The 19712-nt window shown below is 33.2% G+C and overlaps 1 protein-coding gene and 1 long non-coding RNA gene across 2 annotated transcripts; both read right to left on the bottom strand.

Moving 5' to 3' along the window:
• Positions 1-663: 663 nt before the first annotated feature.
• On the bottom strand, positions 664-4275 carry LOC114729975 (LRR receptor-like serine/threonine-protein kinase HSL2). Its single transcript, XM_028916995.1, has 2 exons — positions 1459-4275; positions 664-1367 (listed from the first exon to the last, which is right to left on the bottom strand). The coding sequence occupies exons 1-2, from the start codon at positions 4040-4042 to the stop codon at positions 1000-1002; spliced, it is 2952 nt and encodes a 983-aa protein (XP_028772828.1). The 5' UTR covers positions 4043-4275; the 3' UTR covers positions 664-999.
• Positions 4276-7520: 3245 nt separating this feature from the next.
• LOC114729978 (uncharacterized) lies at positions 7521-8352 on the bottom strand. Its single transcript, XR_003738797.1, has 2 exons — positions 8287-8352; positions 7521-7990 (listed from the first exon to the last, which is right to left on the bottom strand). It is a non-coding gene; the product is annotated as an uncharacterized LOC114729978 (long non-coding RNA).
• Between the last annotated feature and the right edge of the window lie 11360 nt (positions 8353-19712).

Here is a 19712-nt window from a genome sequence, read left to right on the forward strand (position 1 = left end):
CAGCCATGGCAATGGGAAGGATAAAGGAGTCGAAGGAGCCGGGTAATGTTGCTACAAAAAGAATTTTCCATAAAAAATCACATTTTTCATAGCTCGAGCAAAAAAAAGTCCTGAATTTTGATGGAAATTGATTTCTCAGAAGCCCAATTTTCATTTCCATTTTCATTTCTCAGTACAATTTTTCGGTGAACCAAACGGGGCTTTAGGTTTTAACCTGATAAAGTGAAAAGCAGAAGACACAACTCCAAATTTACCGCGATCATCATAAACCCCACAATTGCAGCTTTCTCTAGCAGCAGAATTGGTTCTAAGTCAACCATTCCTAAACAGAAGAAAAAAAAAGGTAATTGAACAAGGGCAAATCCAATTTCATTTTACAGGGAACGTACTCATTTTTACTATAGTCAAATGAATGAAGTTTTTTCATCTTGTTCTTCATTCTTGTCCCTGCGCCTGCTTCAACAGCATAAATTGAGTTGCTATACAACATGGACTAAATCGAACAAATAACTGGACACAACTAATGTATTTCTCTCCCCCTCCCCGTTCATTTTCCTCTCTCTCCCCCGCTCTCTATATCCAAATATACTATTATTCCCTTGGCCAGTTCTCCAAATATATTATTTACAATAACTTTTGTGATGATAGAATCACGGAAAAATGTAAATTCATGAACAGCTTCATCTAGGAAACTGCTCTCCAAATCTTAAACATTTACAAGTTATAACTGCTCAATTACAGCTAATAATATTAAACCTGGTCCTATACATCAGGATATGATTTTGCACCTCATAAATATGATTGACAGAACCAACTATCCAGCCAGCGATCTGTGCTTACAAACACTAGTCATGCTTCCTAGCCTAGGGGCCTCTTCCTCCTTGTTTCACCAGTTCACAAAAAACAGATCAGAAGGGGAAAACAAAAGAAAGAAAGAAAACAAAGGGAGTCACGGAATGCCAAAGGGAGTCACGGAATGCCCAAAGGCATCAATGGTCATCATGACTTGGGACGAGTCTTTAGTCCCCACAGCAAGTCAACCACCCTTCTCATTGAGGGTCTATTAACCGGGATCCTTGAGGTGCAAAGCAGAGCCACATTCAAAACCTTCCTAATCTCTTCATAATCATACGTGGAGGGGTTCAATCTAGGGTCTACAATCTGAACCAGGCCACGGCGATAACCTTCCACATTGTCACTCCCTCCTGCAGAGCTTGATAAAGCAGTCTCAGTGAGCCACTTCACTATATCCTTGTTCTCACCAAAAGATGGATCATTTGGCCTCTTGCCTGTGACCAATTCCATCAGTAGCACACCATAGCTATACACATCACTTTTCTCAGTTACTTTGCGTGTGTAAGCATATTCTGCATAATGCATAGTACCCATCAAAATTATCATACAGCCATAGTTTAAAAAAACAAAAGGTTAGAAGAATAAACAAGCAAATAAACAAACCAGGAGCAATGTAACCATAGGACCCAGCGACCCTGGATGTAGCCCCGCCACCATCTTCGTTTGCCTTTGGCTGCCAGGTCCTAGCCAACCCAAAGTCTGCAACACGAGGTCTGAAATCATGATCCAGCAATATGTTGCTACTCTTGACGTCTCTGTGAACTATAGGCGGCACACAGTCGTGGTGTAAATAAGCCAGTCCCCGAGCGACACCTACTGCTATGGTGAACCGCCTCGACCAATGCATCAACTCCCTGCACTTTTCACCGTGCAAAACGTCACTCAAGCTGCCATTCTCCAAATACTCGTACACCAGAATCTGGAAATCGTCAGCACTGCAACTATATAACAATTTTACTATATCAACGTGCCGAGTTCTACTAAGTGTCTCAATCTCCGTTTTGAAAACCGAATCTGTATTCAGTTTTCCTGAACGCCCTTCCCAAAACTTCTTCACAGCAACTGTCTCTCCTGTCTTGAGCTTCACCCGATAGACCTGGCCCGAGCTCCCTGTGCCAATGAGATTCTCACTGGTTAGGAATGGAACAACATCTTCTTCCTTAAAGCCCACCATATGGAATGTTGTCGTCTTGACAAAGTGCTTGGGTTGGCCAGTTAAAAATAATGACTTCTTCCTCTTAAGGAACAAGAGGAGAAGCCCCAGAAGGAGTACAACGAAGGTAGATAACACAATAATAGCTATCGAAGAGAAGCGTTTCGATTCGGAACAAGGAGGAAGGAATTTCATGACTTCGCTGCAGAGGTTCGGATTACCAACCAGACCCGACCAATAGAATTCACTGTTGAACCCTGAAGGTACATTTCCAGACAACTTGTTTCCCGACACGTTGAACTGGCTGAGCTTGAGCTTTGCTAACTCTGGCGGAATCCCCCCAGTCAGGAAATTCATAGCCAGATCAAGCGAACTCAAATCTGGCAAATTACCAAGCTCTGGCGGAATTGTACCTGTGAATCGGTTACACGACAAGTTCAATAGGGTCAAGTCACTCCAGGAATCTACATTACGAGGAATCGCGCCAGTGAACATGTTCCCCTGCATGCTCAGCTTCTGTAACTTCTTTAATCCAGTTATACATGACGGAACTTCACCGGTGAACTGGTTCCGGCTCATGTCAATCTCTATAATGTTGTGGAGTTCACAAATTTCTGCCGACAAATGTCCAGAAAACCTGTTATCAGATATATGAAGTGCAGAGAGCCTCTGAGCGCCGGAGATGGAGAATGAACCTTCCAACAAGTTGTCATTCATCTTTAAAAATTCGAGGCCAGGAAGTTTCCAAAATTTTAGAGGCACCTCACCAGAAAGCTGGTTGTGCTCGATTCTGACGTAGTCGAGTGAATGACAGTCACCATACTGCTCAGGGAGATTTCCGGAAAAGCGATTCCTGAATGTGATAAGACGCTGCAACTTGTTCCTTTGACAGACGTACTTAGGCAATTCGCCAACAAAGTCATTGGTAGAAACATCAAGCTCCCGTAAATCAGAGTTTCGACCGAGATCTTCAGGTAGCTTCCCAGTAAAGCTGTTATTAAAGAGAATTAGTCTCAGTAGATTTGGATTTGTAGCTACATTCACGGGGATTTCTCCTTCGAGGAAATTGTCGTTCAATGAAAGCGATTGGAGACGCAAGGCAGCGAGTGAATCAGGCAATTTCCCTGTGAGACTATTTTGAGAGAGGTCTAAACTAATTAAAGTGCTAAGGTTTCCCAGACCTTGAGGAATTTCACCTGAAAGTTGGTTTAGAAATAGCACAATTTGTTCTACACTTGCCAAACCCGAAATGCTGTCTGGAATTTTACCTGACAATAAATTTTTCGACATATCCAAGTTCTTGAGCGAGAGCAGCTTCCCTATCGAGTCCGGTATACTCCCTTCGACATTTGAATTCGCAAGGAACATAACTTCGAGTTTGGATAAATTTCCAAGCTGGGAGGGTAAAGGTCCTGGTCGGAACGGATTATAAGCGAGTTCCAATCTAGTTAACTCACTGAGATTCCCTAAGAACGCGGGAATGGTTCCGCTGAGCAAGTTCCCCGACAAACTCAGCACTCTAAGATGTGGAAACCGGCCAAAATTTGCCGGAATATCGCCAGTGAAGTTGTTACGCGAGAAATCAAGCCGTCTCAGTTCAGAGAACTCCGACAAGAATTGCGGCAACTCGCCGACAAATAAGTTATCAGAGAGGTTCAAGACACGAAGGTGGGCACAGAGAAGGAGTGATTGAGTAGAGACAACACCACCGAGATAATTTTGCGCAGCAGAAAGCCTTCGCAGGGTCCGAATCCGACAAAAACCGAACGGAAATCCACCATAAATGCCGGTGCCAGAGAGGTCAATGGCAACAACTGAGCGATTAAGCTCATCACAGGTAATGCCAATCCAGTTGCAGTGATTAAGGCCTCTATCCCAATTTTTGAGGCTACCATTCTCATCAATGATCTGAGTAGTCTTAACCCGCAGAAGAATCTCAGAATCACCCATTAAAGAAGCCTGCAAAGAGAAATGAAACAAGCACAGCAGAGAATATAGTAAGAAGGGAAAATGTCTGAGAGCGAGAAGTTCCATATCTGGGTGCGGTAAGTGAGAAGACTGAGATCAGGTGCGTGCGGGGAGAGTGAAAAGAGGAAAGCCCAGAGAGAACAGAGAAGCGTTGATCATGCATGGGATGGCGAAGCGTTCGAGGGTAAAGGTGTGAGAGAGCAAGTCAAAGGTTCACGATTTTTGGGGGGTGTGACAGGGGGAAAGAGAGAGAGAAGGTGAATTTGCAGGGATTTGTGAGAAGACGGAAGGAGAAGGGGGCAATTCAATTGAATGAATGGTGATGTAATTGCAGGGAGGGGAGCGAGGGAAACGTGATAGGCTGGTGAAGAGGCAAAATGTACAAATGAAACGTGTCTATGAATTCGAATTTTTTTAAAAAAGAAATGGGAGATGACGCAATCACCGTTTTAAAAAGTAATTTTACAAAATTTAAAATAAATATATAAGAAAAATTTTGTTTTAATTTACGTAAAAATATTTTTTGAACTTCCAAATACTCCAAACCATGTTTGAGATTTTTTCCTTAAAGTATAGATCTTTTTATTAAAAATAATCATATTTAAAATATTATCAGACACTAAATATAATCATCTCTTTTAATAAGAATTTGAATATTAATTTGATAAGTTATGAGAAACTAATTTTTTTTATTAAACCTAATTCACGTTGTTTGCGACTTTGCGTTGTACGACTGTTGTTGGAACGTATCACTTTCTGCAAAGATTTGTTGGGCTATTTGTCGTATCCGGGTGAGTGAGTCCAATTAATAGCCTGCATACGGCTCTTAGGATTAAGAAATTCTACCTCCGGTATTATTTATAAGATTTTGTTTATAATCTATAAATAAAATTTTATAAATACCGTCAAAAGTGGTATTGCATTTAAAATTTCAGACTTGGTTAAGATATTATAAAAATTTTACCCCTTTCGTCCCTAAATATAAAAATTTAGTTAACTAATTAATGAAAATTACAAAAATTATTTAAATTGACTATTTTTCTTTATTACATACTCCCTCCCGTTTATAATATAGAAGTCTTCTGTAAAACAATTTTGGTCCAAAAATATAAGTTGACATAGACCATTTATTAGAAGGAGGAAAGAAAATTTTAAATACAGAAAAGATTAAAAAAAATTAATCACATTATTTAATGAGGATAAAATAGGTAATTTATATCCATTTAAAACACGTTTAATAAAGTAACTAATATTTTTTGATATCATCCATATTATGGACTAAAAGGAGTATAAAATTGTATCACTTACATAAGATATTTATATTTTAATAATAATGATATTAACTGTCCAAGTATAATTTTCAATCAGAAAAAGATACTTAAATAACCTAAATTTTTATTTGGGTAGTTAAATTTGTCAAATTTCTAATCAAGTTACATGAACTAAAAAAGGATTTTAAAATTTTGTGAAATGACTATGCTGCCATTTTCATTATAAGCCTAAAGAGGTGAGGATTTGCTGTCATTCTCATATTGCGTAAGATTTCTAAACAAAAAAAAACTTTGTGTCTGCTATTAGAAAGTTAAAAAAATCAACCATGGAGGTAATGATGAGTTAGTTTTTATATTAAATCTTTCTCTCTTAATCTTAATAGTTTCATCTTTATAGAAATGTGTTAATTTATAATTAAAATGTTTTAATTGCAAAATGAAACGTGTTAGTTTTAAAGTTATATTATGATAGAGTTTTTTTCAAAGACTATATCACACTTGTTAATGGAGACAAAAAAAAATTGTTAATTTAGAAATGAAATGTATTTAACTATAAAATAGAATATGTGAATTTCAAAGGTATACTGTGATCAAATTTTATTTAAAGACTTATTAAAAATGTGTTATAAAGATAAAAATAAATTGTGAATTTAGAGTTGAAACTTGTTAATTGTGAAATGAAACATATTAATTATCAAAATTGTATTATGATCAAGTTTTATTTAAAGACTTGTTGTAATTGTGTTTTTGAGATATAAAATTGTTAGTTTAGAACTGAAACTTATTAATTGTGTAATTGAAGTTATTTATTTTTAAGATTATATTGTGATTAACTTTTATTCACAGACTTACACAAATATATTATGGAGATAAAAAATACTAATTTATAATTGAAACTTGTTGACTACAAAATAAAACATATTAATTTAAAATTCTTTTCTTTTGGTTTCTAATGAAAAGGGTATTAAAATTATTTTATAAAATTTTAAAATCATGTTTTGGGTCATGTGATTTGATTAGAAATTTAACAAATTTAACTATCCAAATAAAAATTTGGGTTATTTAAGTGCTTTTTAAAAACATTTCTTCTTCCCAATATTATATATGAGCAATTATAATCAAATTTTACACATTTTTTAAACATAAAACTCGATGAAATGAAAAATAATTATTTTAAATATTTTATAGTAATTTGTGAAATTTAATATACAATTCAAGGCATCAAATACAGTATCATCTTTAATGCCTTAATATATGCAATAAATACAGCATTATGAATGCTTTCTCATTGAGCACTTCAGTGCCATTTTCCCTTCCCCTCCCCCCGCTTCCTTCACAAATGATGATGATGATGACGATGTGTCAAAAATTACAATATCTCAATTCAACGTACAAGAAGTCTAGATTCCAAAGAAGGAAGTAGTGTCTGATTTGATAATAAGAAAAAAATGACATAAAAAAAAGTCAAAAATTACAATATTTTAATTCAGGCACATGAAAGGTCTAGATTCCAAAAAAGAAAGTAGTACTTAATTTGATATTTTACAAATATAGTCAAATGACTAAAATGCCGTTAGATCAATTTTTAAAAAAAAAATATACCAAACCGGTCATTGTTAATACATTTTTTGTTATTTATTGTTTAACACTTGTCATTATCAGTTCATGTTACTCCTCCGATCCTAAATTTAAGACCCTTTTTGTAGTGTAGTGTAATTTACACTACAAAAGTAGTCTTATATTTAGGACTGGAGGGAGTAATAAATAACTTGTCATTTGCTATTTAACATTTGTACTTACCAGTTCACAATTTATTAATAAACTTTTGATACAAGAATATTTTTGTCATTTAACTACATTTATAAAATATCAGATCAAGCATCACTTTCTCTCTTGAGATTTTGACTTTTTTTTTTACCAACACTTAGGTACCTAAATTAGAATATTACAATTTTCAACTTTTTTTTATGTCATTTTTCCTAATAATAATAATAATAATAATAATAGCGGCTTCAATTTGTTTTTTTGGCCATTAATAGCGGCTTCAACTATTTTTAGCTGGTGGCTGTAGTCAACCGGGTCCCATAGATTCTTAAGATGACATCTGGAACTTGATTTTGAGATGTCATCATCTTTGTCATTTATCCAAGGAACAAAAAACCGGACCGGAAACTAAACCGGTCGAGACAGTGGGTCAAGGGTCACTGGTCGGACCGGAGGTCGGACCGGGGTCGAACCGGTCATATTAAAATAATACAATTTAATTCACAACATTAAAATAGAACATAATTTATAAATAATAATCACTCAAAATAGAGATAGAAAGTTACAAAAATAGTTTAAATATTTAATTGTACCAAAGAAATATTAATAAAATACACATCTTTATGATTATGTAAAATCACAATCATCATCAAGATTATTGGCAAGAGCATGAGACTTGATAATAACGTAACACTTCACTAATTGCAGATTTTGGTGGAGCAATTACCAATACACACGTCAATAAAAACCCCATAAATTTACAAGACTCTCCAAAATCACAAGAAAAATGCCTAATAAATTTGGAAACAAACAAAAGTACCTCAACACCATGCTTGATGGCGGATGGCCACACCAGCAAGAGTGTCCAATTTGGAAACTCGATGCTCTATATAATTGAGTCCACCACCTCCCACCCCTCCGTTCTGCAAACCATTCGATGGAGACATGAAATCCGATTGACCACCACCGACACCAAGATCTACGATCTCAGAAAGAAAAGTTCAGAGACACAAACACACATACATGTAAATAGTAACCAGCTACGGAAATGAAAGGGTAAGAAAGCTGGAGGGGAAAATTCTCCCAGTAGTGGAATTGAGCAGAGAAAATTTTGACTTGAGGAAAGGAAAAGGAGAGAAAAAGAGGAGGATGAAGTTGGCCGGAAAACTGGAACAATCACCCATGACCAGTGAAGGAAAAACAGAGCACATTTAAGTATCTAAGTCTAACTGAATGAAAATTACTAACAAGAAGCAAGAGCACAGAAGCGACCACCTGCGGCTGCGACGTGCAGATCTACTTGAACCACAATGACCTGCTGCTTCAATGTTCGACCTGGACGACCTGATGGGAAGATCTGGGACCTCTGATAGTGAAGAAAACTCCAACAAAATAAGGGTGGATTCAGCTAGCGATTTTCGATTTTGGTGAGGGAAGAAAAATGGCGAAAGGCGAAAGGCGAAAGGCAAAAACTCACTGAAGCTAGCCTTTGATTTCGACCTGCCTGCTTTGTTTTTTTTTTTTTTTCAAAGTTTCCCCTGTTTAACTACGTCATTTCCTAGGATTCAAGGTTGAAAAAAAAAAATAGTTCAAACCGGGAAAACCATCAGACTGCCAGTTTTCCCGGTTTTGACCGGTTTTAACAGGTTGAACCGGTCTAAAAAACGGTTCAATAGACCGGCGGTTTTTTCAGCAACCCAACCGGACCAGCCATCGTTTCACCGGTTTTCCGGTTGAACCGGCCGGTCCGGTCCGGTTTTTTTTTTTCCTTGCATTTATCAAGCTTTTGCTTGCCCTTTCATATAAAAAGAAATAATAATAGCGGTTTCTGACTTGATGACTAAATTCTAAACATATACTGTAGGATTTTCTCTTTTTTAAATATTGAAGGAATTAAAAACACTGGTCCTTGGATAAAATATTTTACAGCACCTTGAGTCCCTCCGAAAAACCTATTTAATTGATTTAATTAGATTAATAAAGTTAGGTAAGTTAGTTAATTATAAAAAATACTACCTCCAGTCTTAATTATAAGACCCAATTGACTAATTTGAGGAAATTAAGAAGAGAAGTTAAATTAGTTATTTGTAATAAATAGGTGTTGTTTTTCTTAAAATATCCTTACTAATCAACTATATTGGCTAGAATTATAATTATTAGAAGGACTCCTTAGGAAAAAAATGTATAAATATGAGAGACAAAGTAGATTGGGGTCTTATATTAAGAACCGGAGGTAGTATAACATCTTTTTTTCCAAAACGCTCTAATAATCTTTCTTAACATTCCCTCCCTCATTTATTTGATTATGGTTGAGAAAATATTCATAAAGATCATTTAGAAAAAAATAATAAATATGAGAAATATTTTATATTTAGAAAACGAAATAAATTTTTATATACAAAGTCACGTGAATCAAAAAGGTTATCTTTCTCTAAATTCTTTGAACATCAATTTGGGCTGTTGTGTGTGTGTGTGTGTTTTGTTTTTTAATGTTGTCCCTACGTGTTAAAGTAAGTCATATATGCACTGACTACGAGCCCTACCTGCAAAATTTATGCACAAGACTGAAGAATTCAGTTTGCTTTAACTTGGAAAAAAAGGGGGGGTTACCAAATTATTAAAATTTAACAAAAGAATTAATGATACTATAAAAATAATGTCACATATATGCTGATAATATTATAAATCAAGCTTAAACAAGATGATATCAGTTTGTTGATTAGGAGCATTCTTTACATATATATACTTTAGAGTATTTCCACCAACTTCATAAACATGGTTACTGATATTGTAACTTGCCAAAGGAAGCCATGTAAAATCTCAAGAACGATCCCATCTTTGATGACATCATAATATATAGTGTTGGGGCTGAAGTTGGACTGAGCCATCCCAAAGTGGGAGAATCTGACTAGTCCGGAAGATAGGATAGAAGACATATAAATAGGTTCAAAGATAACGAATTTATAAGTACTTTCACTTCAGTACATTTAGGGCCTATTTGGGTATTCCAAAACCGTGGTTTCAGAAGCACTTTTTCGTAAAACGAGATAATCTCCTCCACATATTTACTTCGTAATCCGTAAAAGCACTTCTGAAACCATGGTTTTGATTTCTATCCAAACACACCCTTAATTAAGTTCATTATCTGGTATGGGATTTTTCTTCTTGATAAAGTTAAGTCTTTTTATAGTTCACACTTTTTACTTGTGTATCTCCCACCCTAAATATAAAAACGAGATAAAGGATTTATTTTGATCCTAAATATTACCTCCGGTCTTTAATATAAAACTTGTTTGACTTTTATTTTGATTCTAAATATAGACCCAATCTATTTTGTTTCTCATATTTATACATTTTTTTTCTAAGGTAGTCCTTCTAACAATGATAATTCTAACCCAACACATTTAATTACAAGGATATTTTAGAAAAAACAACACTTATTTATTCACAATAACTAACCTAACTTCTTTCTTTAATTTCTTAATTAGTCAACTAACTCTTATAATTAAGACTGGAGGTAATATAAGATTTCAACCTTCATTTCCTCTCAAATTTATAATTTTTTTGACCAAAGTATCTATATTAATTGTATAGATTAAGGGGCTCTAATCCAGGAGTGGTTTTAGTACACATGATTAAATATGATAATTTAAATAAATCACAAAGCATTTATTATAAATAATTGACTTAATTAATTTTTTGAATGTCAACAAATTATTATCTAGTTTTTTATATTAAATACTAGATGTGGTACAGTGGGGGGCTTTTCCCTTCATACAAACTCGGGGAATTCATAAATTAGAAGATACTATAAGTAGGCTTGATACCAATTTTTAACGAGCTTTAAGTCAATGCGTTAATTTATGCGTCTTTTCATTCATAACCAGTGAATAAAAAACCGGTTCGGACCAACCGGTTTAACCGGTAAACTGGTGACCTGGTTAGTGGACCGTTTCGGTTTGAATACTAAACTGGGAGAGAGTTGAACCGGTAGAAAACTGGTCAAACCGGTGTGAACCAGTGAAAACCGGTAAAACTAGTGTGAACCGGTAATAAACCAGTTTGAATGATTAGGTTGTTATTAGTCCTATTTTTTTCTCATGCAGCTCCTAATATATTAGCCTTTATAGATTTGAATGAATTTTAATGATAATTTTGGTATCAATGATTATTAATTTTAATTAATAATGAACAATAAAGATCAAAATTCTCAATGTTATTATACTTTGTTATTATTACAATCAAATTATTGTCATATTTCTTATATGTTTTTGTTAGTAATTGTTAATGTTGTTAATTTTGTTATTTTTAATTAATTATATTATTTTAATATGACCGGTTGGACCCTAAGTTGACCCTGGTTCGACCAACTAACCCTTGAATCACTACTTCAATTGGTTTAGTGTCCAATCCAGTTTTTTGTTCCTTATTCATAACTGATTCTCTCTGTTTTTTTTTGGGCTGGCATAATTGAATCTATCCATTGTGAAACTTTTCAATAGAAAAAGTAACTAGTAATTAGTATATACTACTACCTCCGGTCCTATTTATAAAAATTAGTTGACTGATTTGAGGAGATTAAAAAAAGAAGTTAAGTTAATTATTTGTAATAAATAGGTATTGTCTTTTCTAAAATATCCTTACTAATCAAGTGTATTAGCTAGAACTGTTATTGTTATAAGGACTATCTTGAGGAAAAAAAACATAAATATGAGAGACAAAGTGGATTGAGATCTTATATTCATGATCAAAATAAAAGTCAAATAAGGTCTTATATTAAGAACCGATGTAGTATATATAATAGAAATTAAATTACATCAAAATTAAACGTCAACTCTCTGTTTTGGCCCAAAAAATTGTACACATAATCATATATTTCAATTCTATTGAATCTAGCAATCGCACATAGATGAAAGCATCCTTGTTAAATTGTTTAATTATCTTCACCTTCAAGCATCCATCATCGACTAAAATTTCTTAAATAGTACTCTTCTGGTCTTCAATATAAGATCCTTTTTGTAGTGTAATTTATATTACGATATGAGTCTTATATTTATGACCAGAAGAGTAGTTTATTTTCTCAAGATTTATTTTCTCAAGATCATCTAGTGTACCACTATTTGAAGCAGCCATTAATGTTGGAAATCTTGGGGATGGAAGAAGACGATGAGGATCAATTTAATAATGAAACATTGAGATTTGAATAAATATAGGGAGTTGGTCGGGAAATAACATGTATTATGTTTCTAACTAGTAATAATAACACGATGACGCATGTTGCTTGAACATTAATGAAATTTATGAATTATAATAATTTATTAATTTTTTTTTTGAAAATAATTAATGAATTAAGGACGTATTGAATACAAATGTAATACATGCACGAACTTGCTCTACAGGGGCAGCAATCACATTTTTAGATTTTAATTTCTTCATAGAAGGGTTATATTTTCAATTACCTTTATTTGTAAAGAGAATACATAAAAATAATAAGTGAAAATTTATTATAGAAAAATAATAAATAGCATATATTTAATAAGGATAAAAAAAAAGATTAGTTTAAAGTTTCAAACAAAAAAGAATTTGTTTTTTATATTTAGGATCACTAATATATATTATATTAGTCACAAATCATGGATAGTGTAGGATATTTTGGACACCATATGCATAACAGGTCTACATATTAATTGCTAATTTCACTTTTTTTTCATTCGGCTAAATATGCTTATCAAAGACAGGAAAAAAAAAAATCTCCATTACTCCTTTCAATTTGCGCCAAGCATGATTTATAGAGTACACCACAAAGTTTCATTCTCGTTCATAGTTTAATTTATTTTATTTCCAACCAAACAGATAAGCAACTTTGATGAAGGGATTAATTGATTAAACGATTCTAAAGAGAAGATAAATTATTGATTAATATCATTAATAAAAGGAAGCTAGGGTTCCTGAGGGGATGAATTAGCAAGGGCTAGCTGGGGGGCTCAGCGTCAACGTGAAGAATCAGGTGGTGGACATGGGACACAAGCTGTCTGCCAAACGACCTTCCCGAGGCTGTCTCCTAATTCAAATCAACCCTTCATCTTAGTCTTAATCTTAAAAAAAACAACTTGTCACCAACTTGCTCCCATTTCACGTGATAATTGAATTGAATTGGATCCTCATCAAGTTTCACTCAATTTTTTTGGTCATAATTCATATATTCATTAAACTCTGTAAAAAAAAATTGAACTTACAATCTCACGCTTAAGATATTTGATATAATTAAGCTACAAAACCCTCACAGTCAAGTTTGATCCATTTGTCCAAATCAACTTAACCACTCCCATCCTATTCTATTTTTGTTGTTGTTGTCTGGAGTATCCTCCGGACGGTGAGAAACTAATCTCTCGGGATACTGTCAGGTACCGTAACGGGACTCTTCTTAACAGTGTTTATTTCATACACACCACTCCAAGGATCAAACCTAGGATATGATATTTAAGATGCCCAAATCTTTTCCACTTAGACATACTTGTTGGTCCATCCTATTCTAATTAGCAAACAGCAACAGTGAGCATGCCATGGAATCCACATTCAAATCCAGATTTTAATGGTGGACCCGGACCCTTATGGGCCATTGGCAATAAAAACAGAAGAAGATATTTTGAGATTACATAAAATAAATGCCTTTGTTGACTCTTATATGGGCCAGTGCAGAGTCTCCTGGCCCCAACGAGAAGACAAGGTCAGCACTTTCCCTCTCAGAATTATAATTCATAACCGCACCTAGTCCTTCCACTGCTACCTGCCCTCAACATTCGTGGTAGCTAGCTCACCTTGTCCTGCCATTGCCAAATGCAAAATTGTACTATATATAGTATACTCCTACTTTTAATTCTCAGTTGACCATATACTATCTTATATTCTTAATATAAAAACTAGATAACTAATAATTTAAAAAAATTAAAAAAATTAGTCAAGTTGGTTATTTATAATAAATATATGTCAACTTTCCTAAAGTATCCTATTTAATTATGTGTATTGGAACCACATCTTGGTAAGAAGCTTTTACAATCCATAAGAATATTTTGACATATGAAACAAAGTGAACTGAAGTCTTATATTTAGAATTAAATCTAATCTTTATAATTAACTCTTATATTAAGTCCCACAGGTATTATTTAAATGAAGATTACAGAGAATGATACACAAAGTATGATTTTTCTTCATTCTTCTATTTGTGTGATTAAATAGCTAGCTAGGTGAAAGTTGAAACTTGTGCTTTTGTACTTTGCATAAATTATGAACAGCCAATTACACTCTATCTGTAAGTTAGAAAGAATCGTGCTTACTGTAAATTTTGGATTTTATGTTGATGTCAGTATTGGGATTGAAAGGTTTAATTTCATCAGAACATTGTCATTGATTTATGAATGAGCTAGAAATATAAGGCCTTTTTTGTTTAAGATTGGAGGGGCAAAAAAGTGATTTTACTTGATTATAAGAGAGTTGATAAGAATTGTTACGGTAAAGATGGGAGATGAGTTCAAAATAATCCAATTTTAACTTATTTGGATAATTAAGCTAATCTAAATTAAAATAAGGTTGAATTAGATTATTTTCAACACATATATCCCTAATCTTTATCTCAAGGTTTACCTACCAGCCAACTTATATTCAATCAACCAAATATAATTAGCTTATCAACATAAGGTAAAACTAGATTATTTTCAACACTTTTGTTTTTCATCTTTATCTCAAGGTTCTGCCAACAACCACCTCATATGTATTTAACCGACCAAAATACTACCTTTGGTAGTTTTATATTAAATTTTGTTATAAATATAATACCTCAATTCACTTTGTCTATCATATTTATCTATTTTGTCCCTAAGTAATCCTTATGGTAATTGTATATGTTAAAATATTTTTATTAAATGTAGTTTTAATAAACATGATTAATAACGATATTTTATAAAACATAACATCCATTTATTATAAATAACTAATTTTATTAATATTTGTAATTTAGTTATCCAGATCTTATATTAAGAATTAAATGTAATAATTTTTTCCCTCAATTAGATTATTTTCAACACACACCCCTATATTTATCTCAATGCTTTTAGGGGTCATCCAGCACTAGTTTCGGTTCGGGGCTTTTCGACATAACACCATAAAAATTGACTATTTGACTATTTCACGCGTCATTTGCAGCACATCGATCTACTTTTTTTTTTTTTTTCTAAAATTTATCAAGGGTTTCTTTTTAAAAAAAACTAAGAGTGCAAAGGATTTTCACATCTTCCAATAAGTGCACTACTCATAATTCAAACTTGTGTTCTCCTATAATTCATACGGGATGAAACCACTTACCCACATCAAACAACAGCTTATTGGTCTAGCATCTACTGTTGGAAACCCATTTAAATAATTTAGCTTTTTATCTTAATAGTCTATAATTTATGATATTTAATTAACTTAATGGGCTGCACATTTTAATTTCCATGTAATTTTATATTTTCATCTTTGAAACTCAACGTCTTTTTTCTTTTGGGATGCTCCTTAAAATTCCGAATTTACTAACCAAGAAAGGGCAGAATCAGTTGAGGTAACGGGTGGATTTGGTTTTTAAGTAATAGGATTAAATAATGGTGAGAGAAGTCAAAAGGTAGGAGCAATCACATTAATTAGCCATTGCTTCTTCTTTAGTCCTATTTATAAATTATTTCCAACATATTTCATACAGAGTAAGGAAAACCTTAAACTTCATTCACTCTCATTTAAAATTCAATAACTTCTCAATTTTATTCTTATTTAATATACATTATATCTTGTATAAATAAAGTCAGCACAATAATAAGGATAAAATTGTATATCCATATAAATAATTTCTCTCAGTGCCTTATAAATAGGACCAAAAAATATCTTCTATCTCTATCTTATAAATAAAACCAGAAAATTATATCTATCTATGTAAAACCATATTATGAAGCGACAAAGGGATACTGATCTTGTGTTGAAGAATTGAATATATGAGATCACTTTATTGACTTTTGGTTAACAAAGATCAGCAGCTCTAATTAATTTCCAATTATTAGTCCTCAGATTGGACTCCTTAGTTAGTGTGTTAACTAGTCAGAATTGAATGTTTTGTAGCGTTTGAACTTTTCTGTGACTGATTCGCTAAAAAGAACATGCCAGAAAACCAGCAAATGCATCCGACCTTGTGTCTTGTTTCTCTGTCGAATCGTATGAATTAATCGATTCCTATATGCTTTTTTCTGAATTTGTATGGAATGTTTGTTTCCCAATTCATACCTACTCATCCTTTTGAATTGTCTATTGGAACTGTCTATTTGATATTCATATTTGTTGGTGAACTTTTGACTATTCGGCATCCCTTGATGTCTGATTATACAAAAGTCGTACACCATTTTTTTAATCGAAATAAAAGTGCAACTCCAGTAATAATAAGGTTTGTTTCTATCTAGGATTCTTTTTTTTTTTTTTTTGCCATCTTCTATCTACAGGATATCATCAAGCTCCTTAACCACCGTGGTTTTATTCAAAATATAACTCGAACTTGGAACGTAAGAGGCCAAGAATTTGGTTCATTTATCTCGCCTCATGCTTGATGTGCACGGATGTGTTCATTGTTACTCAGATTAAATTGATAAGGGATTTAATCTGAAGACAAATTTTGGTGCTATATATATATAATATATATATATATATAATCTATCTGAAATCGTCTTTCTTTCTTCGCTCTTTTCTTGCGAACACACACCTAAAATCGTCTTTCCAAATAAATTTAAACAGTCATATGTAGAAGTTTAATTGAAGCGGCCGGAGCGGATGTAATGTAATGCTGCTTACAAAATATTCATAAAATCACAAGTCAAACTAGGGACAAGAAAATCAATGAATTGCACACATAAACATAACCCCACGTGGGCATCATATATATTAATAGGCATTTGGTTAACCAAGATCCTTTGATTTCCTTTAGATTTGCAACGTCGTTGAAGTAATGAACATACAAGAATATGATACATATATACACAGTGATTCTATATAGCCAGAACAGTTCTCGACTAACTAGGTTAATTATTTATACATTTTGTGTATAATATAAGTTTCAGTAATGTATAATTGAGAATGGCCGCACTTTTTGACAACATGAAAGCAAATATGATCATTTTCCAATTATATATTTGTATGTATCGATGTTACCTAATTGTAGGACACAGTAATTGTCAGCGATGATTAACAACTTGATCATTTCACGCTAATGCTCCAGTAATGGACAGAATTGAAGCACAAGATGCTCCCAACAAAGTAGTGTACCATGTTGGGGCAGCGTACGTAAGAGGGCAAACTCCAACACGAGAAGAATTACTTTGAATTCACCACAAATTGTTGTGTGGTTTTGTTAAAATTAATGTAAAAACTCAAAAAAATCTTGAACTCCATCAAGAACATGGGTTTCGAGGCAGGCAAGGTTGTGATTATTTTAATGGTCAGAAATGGTCAAGGTGGGTTGCTTAAGATGCACGTGAACTGAGAGATCATATCTGATTCCACATGGCCTCAGTTCATCATCATCCATTGAAACACGTATATATCAATAGACACCCATTTCCCCATCGAACCCTAAACACAGAGAACTGAAAACTTAAAACAAAAACCATGAAAGAATGTTCCATTCAAAATACTTGATGATATTCTTAATTAACTAATTGCAGCAATCTGATAAAAAGGGAAATTAAATTCTAAGCAAGATGACGATGTTGTGGGTCATCATTGCCACAGTATATAGAAAGCTCGAGATCCATTTATCTAAACGTTACAGAAGGAAATAATCAGCACAAGAAATGGTTTGGAGCTGATTGATCGTCTTTTTCTGCTCAGATTTCTATCCCTGTGGATAAGATTCTGCTACTGTAAGAGAAAGAAACAGGAATTAGAAGAAATTTAAAACGAAGAAGAGAAGCTAACACTGCCTGGCTCCATCCTGTTTGCCTGAGTTGAATTGCTATATATGAGAACAAGGGATGAATGTGAAGTAGAGAAGGGTGGTGTTGATGGGCTTGGAAATTGCAGAGAGAGGAGCACGATGACGATGAGCTCTAGTGTAGAGTATAGAGCCAGCCAAAAAGGAGTAACAATAGTGTTGGTGAATATTGGGGGTCGAGAAACAAAACCAGAGAGCAGTACTGTGGAAGCCATATCTGGTGAAGCGATGAATCCAGCCCATGCCCCACTTCTAAATTCTTCTCCTTCTCATCAGACTCAACAAGAGTCTGAGAGAAAGACGAAGGAGATAGCAGATAGAGATATATATATATCTATAGAGAGAGAGAGAGAGAGAGATAATGGAGGGGTTTATGTACATAAAGAAGGGATTGTGTGGGAAAAGGAATTAAGAGGAGGGCGGTTTTTTCGACTTACCTTTTGTTGCGTATGAATGGTAAAGACACAAATCTCTCAGGTCTCATTCGTCCTACTTCCTTCCTTTCTCCATGCCTTGTCTCTTTATTTTACTTTCTTTCTCGATTGTGCAGTTTTGTGGCCGGTCTTCATTTCCCCCAAAAATTGTGTCTCATAATACTAAGAGTTATTTAACTCATTTGAATGAATTAAAAAAGTTAAATAAATAAATTAATCATAAGAAATATGATATTATTTCCTTAGAATATACTCATGTTATATTATATAATGTACAATTTTATGTTAAGTAAATTAGTTTTATAAAAAGAATAAATATGAAAGATAAAATAAAGTAAAATTTTATATTTAGGATTAAATTTAACCCATCAAAAAAATAGTATTATATTAACACACACGCATTAGTGGTTTGAATAAGAAATCTTATCCACGCCACATGCTCACCTCGTTCGATCAAGGCCATGTTCTCTTATATCCAACAGTTTTACCTAGAGAGAGACTGACATGGTTACTCTCTCGTGGATTTTAATTATGTCATAAACCTAAACATTGTATTGTGACTTTATTATCAAAATTATCTTGTCATTTTTTTGCCAAAAAATTATGTTATCATTTTTGTGCTCTATTCATTTACATAATTTAGTGTTCCTTTTTCTTTTTCAAAAGATCGTCAACGTAAAAGTCCCAAGTAATTTCTTCATATGAAAAGTCATTATATTGTTGTTAGAATGTATGCCGAAAGTCTGATTGGATTGAACTGTTATGATTTATTAAAAACAATTAATAATAATTTTAATTAAAAATGCAAAACATGCAATCTAAAATCCAAGTGAATTCCTTTTACAAAGTTTTCAATGAACATTATAGGCATGGATGCATGTTGTCCCTCTAATTCTATTTTAGAGAGAGAGAGAGTTTTTTTTTAAGAAAAAAACTTATTTCTATTTATTTATATTCATTAGGTTCAATTCTTCAATCAAATCTTCATATGCGTGGTTTTTATTACCAGTCCATGTGATTCTGATCAATGTGAATTTTTATTATTGAGAACAGTCTACATGGCAAGATTTTATCATGAGAGAATTAGACCTAATAAATATAAACAAATGGGCCTTAACTTTGTTCTTTGTTTAATTTTATTTATAAGTGATATTATTAAATTTTCTATATAAATATTATTCATGAGAATAGTCATGCGTTTAAAATAAGGAGTACATATATTAAATAAAGATAAAAGTGAAGAAATTATTAAATATTAAAACAAAATA

The sequence above is a fragment of the Neltuma alba genome, unplaced genomic scaffold (assembly GCF_004799145.2).
Source record: "Neltuma alba isolate B1F8T4 unplaced genomic scaffold, ASM479914v2 tig00012696_pilon, whole genome shotgun sequence".
Classification (NCBI taxonomy): domain Eukaryota; kingdom Viridiplantae; phylum Streptophyta; class Magnoliopsida; order Fabales; family Fabaceae; genus Neltuma; species Neltuma alba.

Coding starts and splice junctions, on each gene's coding strand:
- LOC114729975 (XM_028916995.1), bottom strand. CDS start 4,042: ATGGAACTTCTCGCTCTCAGACATTTTCCCTTCTTACTATATTCTCTG. Junction 1,368..1,458: donor CTATGGTTACATTGCTCCTG/GTTTGTTTATTT, acceptor TGCATTATGCAG/AATATGCTTACACACGCAAA.